The following is an 18,598-nucleotide window of genomic DNA, read 5'->3' as shown; positions in this document are numbered from 1 at the left end:
CCCCCCCCCACCCTCCCTTTCCCGGCACCGAGCGTCACAGCGGCTGCGCTCCAATCCTAGCACGCGCCAATCCCCCCCTCCCCCCACCCCGTGCCCTGATGACGCCAGGATCAAACGTGTCTCTTCAAACGTATGCAAATTTGAATGATACACATTTAATTGTGTTCCTCCAGCGACAGTGTTTCTGGTCGTACAGTGGCATATTAATAATAAAGTGAAAGAAGTGTTTTCAGAACACTACATAGGATTTACTCACCACTGAGAGAGGTTTCATTTGAATTTGGGTGAGATTAAGAGTGAATTATGTGGGATATACAGATATCTCATATACAGTATACAGTCATTGATTCTTACTGATGGGAAATTGTAGATCTAAAACAAATACTGTATTACTGAAGTTACGGAAGTTAAAGAATTGTTATAAAGAATCTACTGAGTGAAATATTGAAAAATAACAACGCCATTTAAATGTATTTGTGAACTTGTGATTGTATTTGATGTGATGCTTTGAATTTCAGATTCATAAGATGAATCTTTTTTTTTGTAATGATTTTGGGAATATTTTATTCTTGGCCAAATTTCATCCATCCATTTTCTGTATTGCTTATCCAACACAGGGTTGTGGGGGTGCCTGGAGCCTATCCCAGGGGACAAGGTGAGGGACACCATGGTCAGGGTGCCAACCCATCACACATACATTCACACACTATGGACAATTTGGAAATGCCAATCAACTTACAATGCTTTGGATTGGGGGAGGAACACGGAGTACCACGAGGAAACCCCTGAAGCATGGGGATACAAGAATCTATCTATCTATCTGTCTATCTATCTATCTATCTATCTGTCTATCTATCTATCTGTCTGTCTGTCTGTTTGTCTATCTATCTATCTATCTCTCTCACACAGCTCGTGAAGAACATTTGTTAGAAACTTCCGGTGTATAAATATGACGAGCTGAACTTATTGTTTAGCCTAAGAGTCACAAAACTTCAACATGCAAATAGTCAAGATCTTCTACTTGTAAACTTTTTTTTATTAACACAGCCACTAAAATCACAGGCCCTAAAGGATCAGTTATTGTCTTCCATCACTCATGACATCATAGGAGCTGTTTACTGTCTCTCTTGTAAGCAGTGCAATCTGTTGTACATTGCAGAAAACAAGAGGACACTTGCTGATTGCTTTGTCAAGGACCTTTGGATGGTCCAAAGGCAATGGACATATCATTAATGGCATCTCTGTTAGTGTTGCTAATTGCTAGAAATGTGGAAACACTGCAGAACCTTTGGAACCCTGTAGAATGAATGTCATGTTTTGACAATAGTGATTACATCATTAGTAATTTGCATAATCTATTAATTACACTTCCTACAGCCTCTGAGTCATCTGATGAAGGACTGTTATCCAAAACATTTTGTTTCTCTGGATCTTTGCATACTACACTGAACATTTACTATATTTACCTCATTACTGAAGTACACTGGAGTTATATTCTATCTATCTATCTATCTATCTATCTATTTGTATTTTAACACTATTGTTCAAACTGTTTACTAAGGGAGGATAACTATGGGGTTTAGTGTGGGGGGGTTTATGTGATTTATTCGTACTATATATATAAATGAATATTTAAATATATGAAATGTTTTGTCAGCTTTCTAGGCTTTCGCCAGCTGGAGCCTTGGAAACCCCGATGCTAACATGAACACTGGACACTTGGCCACTGCCAGGCTGAAAGGTTCCCTTCCTCCATAAGACAGGTCTTGGAAAAATTCAAAGGCTTCAGACCTCTCCTGAATGCAATAGAGGAGGAGGAAGAATGTAAGGGTTGTGCTGAGGTACGTTTTTGAACCTTCTTAATGTGTTCCAGAGCATTCACCAAAACTCTGCTTGGGCAATAATGTTCTTCACTATGATCCTAGAATGATGACAAAGAAGACTATGAGGAACATTACGAAGAGAAGGAAGTACAGGAAATTGACTCTCCAGATGATCCATTTGTTTTCCTTAGTTTATCAGAGAGACAGGGCCAAACCTCCCGATCCATGTCTATCAAATGCACCGACACTGATGTGGAAATGGAGAAAGAGGAAGTTTTTTACTCTCTAGAGGAGGATCACAATCAAAGCAAATGTAAACCTTCAAATTCAAATCAGTCCTTCCATGGAGATGTTAATAGTAATAAGATTAATAGTAACCTTAAAATTATTATACAAAATTATCTCAACATGACTGTGGTGTGGTCCTTTCTACTCCAGAAATATGTAGCTTCGATTTCCAGGCAGTATATTGGCTCGATTAATAGGAGCCTCATTGGCCAAATCAGAGATCAGACTTAATCTTCTACTGATCATTTTACAAGCAAATCACACTTACACAGGGTAGAACACAAAAACACCCAGCAATCATTCATATGCTTTATCATTCAATTCAAGTAATAAAATAAATGTTATCTTGACTAAAAAATTTCAAAAGTCTAAATAACATACAAGTTGAAATGCATAAAACAGATAAGAAAAACCACAGACCCCTCCGAAACTATTGGAACGGCAAGGTCAATTAATTTGTTTTTGCTGTAGACTGAAGACATTTGGGTTTGAGATCAAAAGATGAATATGAGACGATAGATCAGAATTTCAGCTTTCATTTCCTGATATTTACATCTAGATGTGTTACGCAACTTAGAACTTGCTTGCAATAAGTGCATCAAGCCGATGACCCACTGACATCACCAAGCTGTTGCATTTTTCTTTTGTGTTGCTTTTCCTGGCTTTTACCACAGCTTCTTTCAGGTGTTGTTTGTTTCAGGAGGTTTCTCCCTTCAGTCTCCTCTTCAGGGGGTGAAATGCTGCTCATTTGGGTTGATCAGTGATTTGGCTAATCTAAAACCTTTCACTTTTCCTCTGATGAAGTCCCTTTTTGAGTTTTCGGTGTGTTTTGGATCATTGTCTTACTGCTTGATAAAGTTCCTCCAGATTAATTTGGATGTATTTCTCTGTAAATTGTAAGACAGATTGCTTTAGTAGACTTCATTCATTCATTCATTCATTCATTCATTCAATGAATGAAAGCAAAGACATGGCAAAAAGTGTGATATGTAAAAAAATATATATATTCTTTGAAAATATCATACATACATTGGAAATTGTAAGCTGAAAATGTTCCCAAACAGGGGAAGAGGTTTTTTAAAATCTTTTTTTGGGCTGATGCCATTATTATACAGTTGCAATCAAAATTATTCCAAAATTTTTTTTTAAGTGAAAACCTGGGGTTCGAACGTTCCGACACTCAGGGTCACGTGATTGGACAGAACGTGAGGCTTCGGTTGTCGTCGATCACGTGACTCTGTGAAACCAATGACACGCCCTGATACGGGGCTTCACTGGAAGTTGTGTCGCACGCTCGCTACGTGCTGTAGTGGAGTGGATCCGAGGCCTAACATCCAAACTGCTAGCGTTTCGGATAATTCACCGACTTGCTTGTGGAGTACATACACACACACAAAACAACATTTGACCAATTATTTTATTAAGTGTCGTCTTATTAAAGCGCGGTATTAAAATCGCTGCACTTTATCTCATTTTGAGTTTTTTCTTGTGCGAAGAGCGCGGAGGTTTAAAAGCTAGCCAGACGAGCTAGGTCCTTTAGCTAGCAAAACAAACAAACAAAGGCCACTTTTCAAGTTTGAACACTTTATAAGAAACGTTTATTAGTGGTTAATTGAAGTATTTCTCGATTAAAGCGAGTGTTTCTCTCCGCGTAAGTGTTAAAAGGTGTAAATGTCATCTTTTACGCTACTTTCTTTGGACATCAGCTAAAGTAGCTCGGTAGATAACGTTAGGCAGTTGCGGCTGCCTGACCAAAACATTTTGTAGGTGTGTGAACTGGTGTGTAATTTACAGTTTAATCCCGTAAAAAGCATTTGTTTGCAAAGGATACCACGTAAATTGCAATTTAACCCGAAAATAACAATTTTACATTAAAAAAAAACAAAACAACCCATTACTTTAAGTAAACAAAAGGAAAAATGCGAGGCAGCTCTTCGTACGGGGACAGAGACCGAGACCGTGGACGGGACCGAGGGTGAGGATTTGCACTTTATTTTACTGTCTTTTTATATTTATATTAGCTTCTTGAATCTGCTCTTGAGTAATATAAACATGGATTATCTATATCAGCCATGTGTCATTGACTTCGCTGCGGTCTTAAACAGGAATCACAGATATTTTTGGATTTCTGAATTAATAATAAACATGAGTGTGAAATGTTACTACGTCATAAAGTATAAGAGCCAATCAGGTACCTGTATGCAAGTTCAGACCTTGTATTGACTCGATCAGTGCGTTTACATGACAACAATAATCCTCTCTTAACCCAATTAAGACCATACTTTGATTAAGAAACTACCATGTAAACAGCAGTTTTTACTTACCTTAATCTAATTAAGGTCATACTCGAATTAAGCTCTAATCGAATTAATACATGTGGAGTACTCCTGTTTTAGTCGCATTATGGACGTGTATTACAGACATGTAAACACCTTAATCACATTATGAACGTCGTGTGAGAGTTTTCACTACATTTTGCGACAGGACACGATCACACACAGCAGTTTTACGGCGAACAAGAGAGTTCGGCTGCGTCCTAAACCGCATACTTGCCTACTATAGGCCTGTAGTGGGGAAAAATACATGTATCTCGGCTACTATATAGACGGTAAGTATGCGGTTTGGGACGCAGCCCACGGCTTCAAGCAGTTGTCTGTTAGCACGTATAGCATTACAAATAATTAACTGCACTTAAAGCGTCCGTAAAAAAATTAAATAAAAACACCCAAAACTCTATACAGTACCATAACGAAGACCAACTGTATGTTGATGCATGAAATTCTGGAGGGACGTCGGACCGCGTGGCGCGGTGACGTAATGACACGGGCTGTTAATCTAATTATGTTCTATAACGTAAAACGGGTACATGACAGGAGTATTCTAAAAGCGACTCATGTAAACACCTTAATCACATTATTATCTTACTCAGAGTAAGGTCAATAATTAGATTACTGCTGTCCATGTAAACGTAGTCAATAACTGGGTTATACGTGTCATTTTTAGTTATTCATACATTTCTTTCTTGGTGAGGAAATATGTTTATTCAGGCAAATCAAAGCTAGTTAAGAAATTTAGATTGGCACTGCGCAAAATATTGGTGTACTTATTGGTAATGAATAGAAATCTAGTCTTTTGATCATGTTCAGATGGTTTTGATCCAATCTTTATTTATTTACTTTAAAAAGTAGTCATAGGCAAAAACAGCTTTAATTGCTAAGCTTTAGAAAGTTTAGAAACTTTAAGTTTAGAAATGTTTAAGTGGTTAATTAAAGTATTTCTCAATTAACGCATTAGTATTTCTCAGTAATTGGCAGTAAAAAAAGGCAAAATTTCCATCTTTTAAGCTACTATTTTTGTTTTAGCTATAGTAGCTAGCTAAAAAGTTTTTTTTTTTCCTCATGGGATTTGTAACTGATTGGTTTCAACTCCTGTGTTTTGTTGATTAATTATAAATAGAGATAACTAGCCTGATAACATTCTAGTTTGAATTCAGTATAATTGTCTTGCTTTATGTGATGAAATCCCCTGCGTCCACTACAGTTCCCACTTCTTTTTGATATAAGTGCCTAACCCCAACTGATAGTGATGATTTATGAAATGCATCGGAAATAAACACTTGTGTAATTGCTGAACTATGATAACCACAACTCATGGACAAAGTAATAAATTATGCGCTTTGTTCTTGTGCCCTCCAGGCCCCGCTTTGGGTCCAGTCGTGGAGGTCCTCCTCCTAAGAAGTTTGGGAACCCTGGAGAACGACTGAGGAAGAAGAAATGGGACCTTAGTGAGCTGCCAAAGTTTGAGAAAAACTTCTACAGCGAGCACCCAGAGATCCAGCGCATGAATCAGGTGGGAAAGAGCTGAGTCATATACTGACCTGTATTATACAGGATATCGCATTTAATCAATTCCACAAACACACTTCCATATAAATATATGTAGTCGATAAAGACAGTGTTCATTCTCAAATAGTTTCTCGATAATCAGACTGCATTATTCTCAGTCAAAAGCTATTATATACAAACTATTTATAACTGTTAATACAGTAGTAATGTTTATTGGATTTTTAATTAAAGCCTAGTTTACAATACATGATTTTAAGCTTAAAGTTGCTGAGCTCGCCAACAAAGACCCTCTGGTCGTATGCAATTCGCTCGCCACTCGGCAGTCGATCGTTGTGTGAACTACTCAACGACTCACCAAAGAGGCTCGCCAACACATTGCCGAGGCATCGCCGGCGCCACACAGATATTTGGCATGCTGAATGTCTAGAGCTGTCGGGCGATTCCACATCCTGTGGTGTGAAAAGTGTCGTCACTGGCAGTGATTGCGGCAACGAGCTACAGCCAATGAGAGAGCAAGACATGGGGTGAGGTCACCGTGAGGAAAGGAAACCCGTGAAACCTTTGGCAGAAGCATAAAAGGGAGAAGCTGTACAAACATTTTTTACTCACCTCCAACTCTCTCTGTAGCACACAATCCCTGCTGCCCGTGTGTGCTAATCCATTCTTTCACCCACTTTCTTTGTCTATTCCTTTTTGGGGTTTGTTCAGCACAAATCATCGCACAAACAGCATGCACCGCTTGTTTCTACATCCATCTTCAAATAAACAACTCCTGTTTCACACGTGGTTTTTGTGTCATATATCCGTGTCACTTCTCACGTGTGTTTTCGTGACAAAACGTAGTTTGACACACAAGTCGTTGGGTGACATAGTCGTCAGATCGTGTGACTCCTTGCTGCAATCACGTAGTGTGAACACCACACCGATTACAAGACAGCAAGTCGTGTAATGTGAACAGCACAATGATCTGCCGACGTTGAAAGTCGTGTAGTGTGAACTTGGCTTTAGCTGTTTGTCTTCTTGTCCAGATTTTTTGTGTACCAGACAAACAAAAAATGTATTTACACTTATGTCAAAATATCTGTGTAAGTGAATTATTACATAATTATTATGCTTAAACTATAAAACTTGCATCACGTCACTAGGAAAGAGAACGAAATAAAAAAAAGAAGTCCAATTGTATTTGACAATTAATCGTCAGCCAAAATTTTCAAATACTATTCCAGTCCTATATTTCTAACCTTAGATGTAAACATGAAATATTTACTAGTTAGGCATGAGACGATCCGAGACGCATCCTGATTCAGGCCTCACAAAACTATATTGACGCACATAAAATATTCAATCTTAATACATTTATTCTACAGTGATGATAAATCTTCAGTATCATTACATTGTGTTGTAAGAAAAGTAGATCAGGAGTTATAATCTAAGGTGTAATTTCCCTCTATCTTTAACATGTTGCTTTAAACTTGTCGTAAAGGTATTTTTCACAGCAATGTTCTTAATGTGGAAAGATGTTTGACGGTGGATTGTGCCTTAAATGATTAGGCTGAATAAGGGATTCCTGTCATAACTGTTCCATTTATCCATTTGACCACCTGAAATGCCAGAGTGTGTCACATTTGCGAATTTTATTGTACAGATAGGGGGGAAAATCAATTAAAACGAGGCTGCTGGCCTTGTGTTTGCCACGTGCCATAATGCTTCCTTCTGATTCGCTTAACTTTTTGGACCATTAAGTGAGTATGCTTTTGAGTCAGTTAGGTTCCCACGCGCAATCTTCGTGCTGTGTGTGAGACTTCCTCTGGTGCTGGAGCTAGTGTGTAAGAACAGGTCGAGCTCATGATGAATATTAAACGAAAGTATATGTCACAGAAGCAGAATTCATCTCGCCATTTTTTTGTATCACGATATTCAAGACAACAAAATTCTGTCTCATGCTTATTACTAACGTGTTTACTCCTGTACGTTTCACAGTATGAGATCGAGGAGTTTCGCCGAAAGAAAGAGATCACTGTCAGGGGCTCTGGGTGCCCGAAGCCAGTGCCAAACTTCCACCAGGCACAGTTTCCTCGTGAGTAAACTCACCGCTACGGACACTTGCGGATATTACAGGGAATGTCTTATAGCATGCACTTATCACACAAGTGTCAGACTAACGGAGTTAATGATCTAGATTAAGGACAGCTTTTATGTAATGTACATGCTAGGATTAGGCAGTATAAACATCATTAGATAAGACAATAAAGTCTCCAGGCTTTTACGTATCTTACTATTGTGTGTTGTTTTTCCTTTTTGTCCTAAGGCTTGTAATCATGTTTTTACGGTTAAATTTATTCCAGAGATTTAGATTAAGCAGACAGGCCATTATTATCCTGTTATAAATGAGTTCATCATGTAGGCAATGAAACTGTAATTTTGCAGAGGAAGGGTTAGGGTTTTAAGGGTTTCCTTAATATCTGTCCCAGAATTTTCATACTGGGATGTGAAATATTTTTAGAGGACCTGTTATTTAGATTTGATCAAAAATGTGTTTTGATTTTTTTTTTAAATTAGCAAAAAAAAAAAAAAAAAAAAGGGAATGTGTTTGTGCATTGTAGAGTATGTGATGGATGTACTGCTGCAGCAGAATTTCAAGGAGCCCACAGCCATCCAAGCACAAGGCTTCCCCCTGGCTCTCAGTGGCAGGGACATGGTGGGCATCGCGCAGACCGGATCTGGCAAAACGCTCGCTGTAAGTACCTGCGTCTTCATTGCAAGCTGAAAAAAAAGGGCTGGTGGAAAGATACTCTGTGACTGCGTGTATGAGAAGGATTTGAGCCCAGAATATCCAGGCTGTTTGTATTATGTTACAGGAAGTTATTTTGACTCCTCTCTCCCACAGTATCTGCTTCCGGCCATTGTGCACATCAACCACCAGCCGTACCTGGAGAGAGGAGATGGACCCATCGTGAGTGCTTCTGTTTATTTTAATAATCGCCTGCTTGTGTTTTTCTAATATTAGGAAAGACTGTTATAATTAAACTTCCTCAGACTCATTGTCTATCTTTACAGCTGGTAGATTGATCCTGTTATTATTCATTTAAATTCAGATTTTTAAAGAAAAGAAAATTTTGTATTGTTGACTAGAATGGCTCCCTGATACTAACTTGATGTTTCGTAATCCTCCCCTCTCTGTTCTCCTCAGTGTCTGGTTCTGGCTCCAACACGTGAACTAGCACAACAGGTGCAGCAGGTGGCGTACGACTACGGCAAGTCTTCCCGAATCAAGAGCACCTGTGTGTATGGAGGAGCCCCTAAGGGTCCACAAATCAGAGACTTGGAAAGAGGTGAACACAGATGCCTGCAGTGACATTAGACAGTGTGTTAAGCTTTGAAGTACAGGTCTCCTGTACACAACAGTCTGATGTTTAAAAAAATAAAATAAATAAAATTGAACCCTAGCTATTGTTTCCTGTAGGTGTTGAGATTTGCATCGCCACCCCTGGTCGTCTGATCGACTTCCTGGAGGCAGGGAAGACCAACCTGCGCCGATGCACCTACCTGGTGCTGGACGAGGCAGACCGCATGCTGGACATGGGCTTCGAGCCACAGATCCGCAAAATTTTAGATCAGATCCGGGTATGCCACACACTTCAAATGTTGTGTTATTAAAAGAGCCTGTGAGTGAACAATCTTTTCCGAATTTTACAGGAGTCGCTAGTTATTACAGATCAGAGTTTAAGACCGCAGGGAATTTAGACATATGGGAAATGTATCTGCTTCTAGCTCCACAGAGTTAACCATGTTAAACCAGGAAGTGTTTGCCAGTATGAAGGACAGTTTGGATAACCGTAACCCAGTGACTATTAAATACAACAAGCACTCAACTGTGCCTTCTTAGACAATTATCATCAGAATAAAATTAGATAAACAACCCATGCTATTAAACTACCATTGCAGATAATCAGAACCCCCCCCCAAAACAAACACACACTACATATGTGCTCATGGAAAATGCTGTTGATGGACCACAACTAACCAATTGGACTAGCACTGTTTAATGTTACATTTATCTCACTGTGGTTATTTAGCAATGCATTTTTTTTTTCATTTCACTGCTGTTCTGGTTTTGTTAATCCCATAGTATGGTGATAGTGATGTTTTTGGTACTCTGAAAATCACAAACCCCCATAATGGTGAAATTTCGAAGTAGCCTTCATACATAATAATAATAATAATATGCAGATTCTAGAAAGGTACAAACGAAGAGTATATTTCTAATGAATTAGGACTTTTTTTTTTTTTTTTGCCTGGTAGCCATTGAATTGTCCTTTCTCTGTCTGACTGCCTTTTACAGCCGGACAGACAGACACTGATGTGGAGCGCTACCTGGCCTAAGGAGGTGCGTCAGCTGGCAGAGGACTTCCTCCATGACTACATCCAGATCAACATCGGGGCCCTGGAGCTCAGCGCCAACCACAACATCCTGCAGATCGTGGACGTCTGCATGGAGAACGAAAAGGAAAACAAGTAAGACTTGTCCTAAGTGTTGATTTGAGGAAAAACTCCTTTCAGTCTGAACCGCTATGAATTGACATGGGATAAACGGTGTTGCCCATAATGCATAATAATACGATGATATTATAGCAAAAATAAATGTATAGAAAATCATGGTCATGATTGCGGCGCACGATTTTGACTTTCTTTTTTTTTTCCCTTCTAAAGATTTAGTAATGATTGTATGGAAATAAGAGAATGCAACCTGTAGCAGCTAATAATTTTAAGACTGACTTCCAAAGCCTCCATTTCATGAATGCCACAAGTATCTACATATTCTCTTGTTGTGCATACAAGGACAACTCCGTATGCGCTAAACCAGGTCACCTGAAACGTCCGTCATGGTGAGATTAAAGTTAGGAAACAACTGTTGAGTCAAAAATGATGGGTACATTGTGCTGAGATTTTCAGCATTAGAGGAAAACTGGACAGAATTGAAATCGCTGAGAGCCTCTCCCTATGTTCGATTATATATGTCTGAAAAGGGGTTAAGTTATCTGATGGCACATTGTAAATGAATTACCTGTGACATAAAATGACTAGCTTTTGTTAGCATACACATCTATATTATCAAGCTGTAAGCAAATTCATTATGTCTTTTTGATGTGGGTTTCATGAAGATTTACATTGTGAAACAGGAAAAGTCAGTGGGGCTAAAAAAAAAAGTTGCAGTTCCCTTTGTGTTTTGCTTTGTGTATAATAATACACAAGGCTGCATCGTCTGACAAAATCCCATCATTTGGCCGTGAACTACAGGACAGTGCTTAAGGCTTAGGACTTTACCCCCTGTCTGAATGTTACCCCCCCCCCCCACCCCCCAAATATGCTATGAAAAATGTCTAATCTAATTGCGTCTTGTCTCTTTCTTCACAGGCTGATTCAGCTGATGGAGGAAATCATGGCAGAGAAGGAGAACAAGACCATCATTTTTGTCGAGACAAAGAAACGCTGTGATGAGCTGACGCGCAGGATGAGGAGAGATGGGTGAGGGGATGGTAGCAGAGCAGAAAAGTCGTAAAACAGCAGTTACTACATCAAGGACTATGTGACTTTAACACCCAAACTGTTCAGTCCAAGCGAAAAAGCTCAACATACAATTTATGGTTGCTGTCGAACATCTTATAAACATGTTACAGTTATCTACCTTTTTATGAATGATGTATTATTCATATACAAGCTCTCCCGACAAAAAAAAGTTGTGAGTGTCATTTGTGTGAATTACAAATAGTGGGAATAGCTGGAAATTTTGAGCCTTTTATGTTGTAGTAGTATGTCCAAAGTGTCCGTAGTGAATGAATGGGTGTGTGAATGTGTATGCGAGTGTGCCCTGCGATGGATTGGCACCCTGTCCAGGGTGTACCCCGGCTTGTGCCCGATGATCCCTGGGATGGGCTCCAGGTTCCCCGTGACCCTGAAAAGGATAAAGCGGTATAGAAGATGGATGGATGTTGTAGTAGTGTTATTTGGTCACAAGGTGAAACACCACCAACACAGAAACCATGTCTTACAGTGTGTGTTGTTCTGTTTGTGTAGATGGCCAGCAATGTGCATTCATGGTGACAAAAGCCAGCCAGAGAGAGACTGGGTCCTTTCAGGTAACGACTTAATGAATTTCCAGCGTTCTTTTTATTATCCAGTGAAGTCTTGGAGCTCTGTAAATAGGTGCGTTTCCACCAAGGTTCCACAAAAAGGTTCCAAGACAAAAACGAACCATCGTTGAGAACGTAGAGATGAGATTATAATTATACCCTTTTTTTCCTCTGCTGGGTGAATGATTTACATCCAGGGGAAATGAAACTAAAGTTCCCGAGTTTGTGAAAAGGTTCCTGTGGTGGAAGCTTGCCTAATCAAAGCTCTCCGTTTACATGAGGAAACAGTTAAAGGTTGTATGATTAAAGGCTGACTGGGTGGGGATGTAATGTAATGTATTGAAGCACGGCTGTGTGAGCTTAGTGCCCCTCTTCTGGTTTCAGAGTTCCGCAGCGGTAAAGCTCCCATCCTTATCGCTACTGACGTCGCCTCACGTGGGCTGGGTATGTGCTCAGATTAGAGGGAGATATTTACACAATCCCTTTAAATACACACGCACGCACGCACACATGTATACCTACATTTATAATGAAATCACATTTCACCCCAACACGAATATATATTTATTTGTGAGATGATTTTATTTATTTATTTATTTATTTCAGTTTTGCGATATAAACCTTTCCCTTTGTGTGTGTGGAAAATGCCCCTCAGGAACAATTCTGAAGCCTCCTTTGTGCCATGATATGGTTATTTTTATCACTGGTCTCTTTGTGAACGAGAACAATTCTCCATCTTTCTCCCTCCCTCTCTCTGTCTGTCTTTCTCACTCTCCCTATTCTCCAATCCCTAACATTTTAATGTATACTCTATTTTTTCTGTCCTTTTATTCTTCTTTCCAGTTGTGCTATTTATAAAAAAAAAAAAAAAAAAAAAAGGCAATCAGTAAATTTCAGATGTCCGACAGCCTTGTGGAAGACCGTGATTGCTGGATCCTTCTTTAGTTTACAACCCCCAAGCCACCTTTTGCACATTAAGCCTTATATTGTCTGTTTCTTGTTACTGCTGTTAAAAAACGACAACAAAAAAACCAAATCATCCTTCAAAACGGGGCTCATTGGCTCACTGTTGACCCTAATACGGACCTGGGGGAGATGTTGGGCTCCCTTTGTCTTCCCTGGGTCTTAATACCAGTCTCCTTCTTGATCAAACTGTGTCCAAATATCCTGTGAAGTAACAAAGGGAAGTCCAAATGCCACAGATGACCAATGGTTTGTTTTCTAGACTCTTTCCTATTGACTGTGAGAGGCGAGAGCTTTGGAGCAGGTGTGTTATTTGTGTCTGTTCTTTTTATGGAGCAACCTGGTTTGAAGAAGAGGAAGTGGGTTGTGTTGAGTTGCCGGCTCCACAGTACGTCTCACTCTTTCATTGTTCTCTCTCCCCCCCTCAGGCTTTATGAACTCCCTAAATGGCAACTCAGGCAGGCTGTGCTAAATTGGTACAGCAGCTGCCATCTACCATGTAAGCAGAGCCCTGTGAGGCGCTTGCACAGAGCCTGATCTGGATAAACCCACTCCTCAACTTCTTCCGTACATCAGCCCTCCGCTTCAAGACTGCAGAATCTTAGAACTGGACTGCAGCATTATAACCGGGGGTCTTCAGGACTGTGGCATCTCTCATAAACTTTCAAATCCGTCCTTGATTGGAATACAAATTGTCATGGTTACAGCATTATGGAAGTAATTGGCCAAGTAAAAAAAAAAACAAAAAAACTGGGACACCAAAACAAACAGTTGATCAAATTGCATGATGCCATGGCCCTTTTGGATATGTTAGGATAAGACACCTGTTAAGTCTGACCTGGGCTAGTTCCAGGAGAGATGGAGAGGGAGAAAGACAGATGCAGAGAGAGAGAAAGAGAGGGAGAAAGTTGAGTGCTGGATCCAGTCCGGTCCGGTTTGTGGAGGCCCTGCAACCCGGCGAGAGAGAGAGAACTGGAGGGGAGCCGGTTCTGCTCCCGCCAGGCGTTGCTGGTGTCGTGCCGAGGGTGAAGGGGGGGCAGCTGAACGCATGTGAGCCCACATATACCTCTTCCTCTCGGGCCTCTCCACTGGACCTGGGACTGATCTCAGTCAAGACTAACCTAACATAGGGTAAGTATCTGACCACGTCCCCAATAATGACAGCTGTGGTACAAGAGTCATATAATCCTAAGCTTTCTTTTGATTTTACCTTTGTACACAGTAATACACTTATCTTATAAGTAGACAAAGTTTGATCCTGTTTACACTTGGTCACGTCAGGCATCTTGTTTCTGGATTGTATCCTGATTGAGTTTTCACCACATGTATTGACACTCGTTGACTTAAAATGCATTACTGTTTAGCAGGATTGATAATTTATCGCTGTATCATATATAACATATTCAAATCGCCTCATAACACTCGACAACCATCCCTTCGTGTGGCGCCTTCTCATTTGTTTGGTTTTATCATTCTGTGCGGTAGTTAAGCTATAATTTTAATGGAGTTTTTAATCCCTTAAAACCAGGGGACGACACTAACTTCAGCTATGTCTTTAGCACAAATCTATCTTTTGTTTCATTTAGCTGGTCCCTTCGTTGCAGCCGTTGTAAATGTTAACATGGCCCATGGATTAATTTGGAAGATGATCGTGACACGTCGGCTAACTTTTGAACGTGTTGCACAACGTTCAGTTTTGCAGACGTCTGCTTGGGATGTGTTTTTACATATTTACAACATCTAGCTAAAACATGTCCGTCTCCAGAAGTGGCTTTGTTTGATTCTGATTTAAAATCCATTTCGTATCCTTGAAACGATTTGTTGTGCGGATGATCCCTATCCAGGTACAATCTTGATATTTTTTGCGATGTGAGAATGACCAGGTGTAACGGGGTCAGTCAGGCCTGACACGATCATGTATATTAGTCCCAGATGTTGTGAGATTATCTGCCGATTTGTAGACATCGCCACCCGCATGCGAAGCTGTCAACCGCTGCCCTCAGCCAAAAGGAGACGGTACACGATAGGGTCACTAACAGTGTTGTCTGAGCCACCTCTACCTTTTGTAATGAGAAACAGACTTTTCACAGAGTTGGTTATCCACATGGATGTGCCAAAACATCCTCCATTTCTGGTTCTTTTTTTTTTTAAAAAAACATTTACTAGACTTTACATCTGTAGGAAAACGAGAAGTTAAATTGGTTACTGATTTGCACATCCAATTGGAAAAAGCTTCAGTACTGAGTAGTATGGTAGTAGTTCAAATGAACCTTTTAATGCTTAAGGTGCAAGATGAACAAAAAGGTAATTTAGTGACCTTTCTGAATGTTTGAGTGTACATGCTTGTGATATATTTTTTCCATAGTGTAAAGCATTTGTCATCATAGCTTAGTTCCTGCAAACAAGATATTTATTAAATAGGTGCGCTTAATAAATCTATTGCCATCGTTTTTCATGTAACAGGTAAGTCACATAGTAGCCTGTAGTTTATTTGGAAAGGCCACCAATAGTGATGTGCTGCCCGCTGTTAATCTGTAATAATGCACAGTATGGCTATGACGGCCGTAGATTGAATATTCTTACCAGTAAAAGTAGAAGTATTTCCACACAGTACGTTTTCCTCTGATTAATTCTTCTTTTACACATTTGCACTATTCTTTGCCCAAAACACTCTCTAAAGATGTGGAAGACGTGAAGTTCGTCATTAACTACGACTACCCGAACTCTTCCGAGGACTATGTGCACCGTATCGGGCGTACTGCCCGTAGCACCAACAAAGGCACAGCTTACACGTTCTTCACACCCGGAAACCTGCGGCAGGCCCGTGACCTGGTACGCGTTCTAGAGGAGGCCCGGCAGGCCATCAACCCCAAACTTCTGCAGCTGGTCGACTCTGGACGCGGGTCAGGAGGTGAGCAGCGGAGAAACTGACAGATTTGTGCTTTGAAGCTAAAAGGCACTTTTTGCACATGCAAATTTTTTTCCTGAATCCTGGTACGTTTAAATGTCCTTGGGTCATAATTTGATTAAAAAAAGGTAACAGTAAAACTATCATCCTTGTCCAGTTGGGAGTACAAACGTCTTGGGTTTATGAAATCGACATGGTTTGATTGTAGTTTGTGTTGATGCTGTGGCTGTATTTGAGCTTGGTTATCTCAAACGAAGAAGTTAATTCAAAGCCGATATATCATTTAGGAGGACGAATGCGTTACCGTAACTCCAGCTCCAACTCCAACAACCCCAACCTGATGTACCAGGATGAGTGCGATAGGCGCCTGCGCTCCGGCAGTGGAAGCAGTAGCAAGGACAGCCGGGGCGGCGGCAGCTACCACCGAGAGGGGCGCTCAAGCCGTGACGACAGATCTTCCTCCTCGTCTTCATACCGAGATCGCAGCCGAGATAGCCGGAATAGCTACAGCTCAGGCGATCAGTACCAGAGCTACAACAGCAGCGGAGGGGGAGGGTACAGCTCAAGGGCTGGTGGAGTTTCACAGTCAGGTGGTGGCAGTAATGGTGTGTCAGGCGGAGGGCAGCAGAACCAATCCGGACCACCACAGGGCCCATTTAATCAGGGTCCTCCTCCACCACCACAGCCAGGGCCTGGACCGGGGCCACAGCCCCTGATGGCCCAGCAGTTTGCCCCACCTCCACCACCTCAGCCCATGATGGGATTTATGGGTCCAGGGCCATACTCGTTTGGTCCACCTCCGCCACCCCCTCCTCAGCAGCAGAGAAAATAAAACTTTTACATTAAAAAAAAAGAGATTATCTAGTAGTAGTAGTTAATCACTCCCGATCCACAAGAAGAGTGAAGAAAGCTCAGTAGAGATCAGTGTTCTTTTTTTTCCTCTTTCTTTAGACCTTTTCTTTCCTCTCTGTCTCAAAGATGTGTTGTGGCTTTTGAGCAGTTTTGAGCAGGCGTGTCATTCAGGGGTCGTGGAGGTAAGGGCTACGCATATTGTTATCTGGTCATGTATCAACTGATCATTACATATAGCAAGCTCTTGCACTTTGTCTGTGGGACTGCTAAGTGGAACATTTGTTTTAATTAATCACAGATTAAGGAACATTTTTTGTTAAGAACCAGTTTTGTATTGAGGAGAATAAAACATTTAACAGATTGATAAGATGATAATATTAGGCTACTCGTTATTAGTACTTCTGCATGTTACTTTTCATTTCACATATTTAGCTGTTTTTTTTTTTTTTTTAACAGCTTCTCCCTCTGGGGAACTCTGATTGTTATTGCGCTATGCTAGTTCCCTGTAATGTATAATCGTTTCTCTTAATAGCTGGTTTAGGCTTGTTATTTCTGTTAGCCCGGTAGCAGTACAGATTATTACATATCATTTCGATGGTAGTCATTTTTGTGAACATGCCAGTGATGTACTGTAGGTTGAATAAGCTAGCTCGGGATTACATAACTTAGTTTGTTTTATTTCTAATGTCTCATTTTTAATAAAGGGGGTTGACCTACCAAAAAAAACCTTTGTGGGGTGCATGAAATTTTTTACTGAGTTCTGATTATTTTAGTTTATACAGAAGATTTAAAGCCATTACATTGCAGAACTTTAACTACTTTTAATGACCACACAACATACCCAGCTAAGGAAATGAGTGTAGTGGTGTGGGTGCAAGTAGTGATTGATGAGGTGTTTGGGTTGCACTGCTTCAAGATTACAATCTTTATAATGATAAACAATGCTCTTCCAACGTGAAACTTTTTTCCCCCCTTCCCTCCCTCCATCATGATTTTATTGTACTGTCTGTCAGTTTCAAATGTTCTCCATGTGGTTTGATCCCCCTGTCCTGTAAATATTATAACACATCCACTTTAGCTTGATTAATTGGATCAGGTATGCAGCAGCAGGGAAACCACTAAACTGTACATGACTGGGGTATGCGTGGAGCACAGTTGGGAACCTGTGCTTCAAGTCGATCTCATGATTTGAAATTGCTCCTGAATGAGTGTGCAAATGTGTGTGTATATATATATATATGGGTGCATGGTCCCTTAAACACGAGGACGTGGGGAAAAAATCCATTTTTAAACCCCCAAGAAAAAGAATAACTTTATTTACCTTAAATACATATTTGCACTACAATCTCCGTTCTCTTCCAATACTTAATTATTCATTCTCTGTAGTTCTTCATTTTTGGCAAATGTACATAATTGCAATACGTATACTATTTACAGTCGGACTCAGGAAGAAAACTGGGTGGCGAGTATGACTTCAGGCTGGAGGTGTAACCTGGAGCGTGACAGAGTGGCTGCAACACGACACTAAACTTGCAGTGTTTCTCCTGCACTTTCCCAACCAGACAAATCCACATCGGCCAACGTAACAAATATTCTTCAGATTTCTTCTTCTTTTTTTTTTTTTATGATTCCTGTTCATCTCATCAGAGGCACGATTACTTCATCACTCTATGTGCTATATTTGGGGGAAAACACTGTTTTAGATTGGAATATTTCACTTCGAAGCTACAAAGACAAAATAAATAGATGGGTGGATCATCATTTCCATGTAAAACTAAACCCATGTCG

At 40.4% G+C, this 18,598-nt stretch overlaps 1 protein-coding gene across 1 annotated transcript; it reads left to right on the top strand.

The window, feature by feature from the left end:
- Nucleotides 1–3,357: 3,357 nt before the first annotated feature.
- Nucleotides 3,358–18,589, top strand: ddx17 (DEAD-box helicase 17). The gene is made up of 13 exons (XM_053637288.1): nt 3,358–4,086; nt 5,807–5,960; nt 7,937–8,033; nt 8,560–8,693; nt 8,844–8,909; nt 9,147–9,288; nt 9,420–9,580; nt 10,299–10,471; nt 11,372–11,482; nt 12,032–12,093; nt 12,472–12,531; nt 15,731–15,961; nt 16,246–18,589. The coding sequence occupies exons 1-13, from the start codon at nt 4,031–4,033 to the stop codon at nt 16,788–16,790; spliced, it is 1,992 nt and encodes a 663-aa protein (XP_053493263.1). The 5' UTR covers nt 3,358–4,030; the 3' UTR covers nt 16,791–18,589.
- Nucleotides 18,590–18,598: the final 9 nt, after the last annotated feature.

Source organism: Ictalurus furcatus, chromosome 12, assembly GCF_023375685.1.
Source record: "Ictalurus furcatus strain D&B chromosome 12, Billie_1.0, whole genome shotgun sequence".
NCBI lineage: Eukaryota > Metazoa > Chordata > Actinopteri > Siluriformes > Ictaluridae > Ictalurus > Ictalurus furcatus.
Note: the sequence above shows the minus strand (reverse complement) of the source record. Positions and strands in the feature narration are given on the sequence as shown.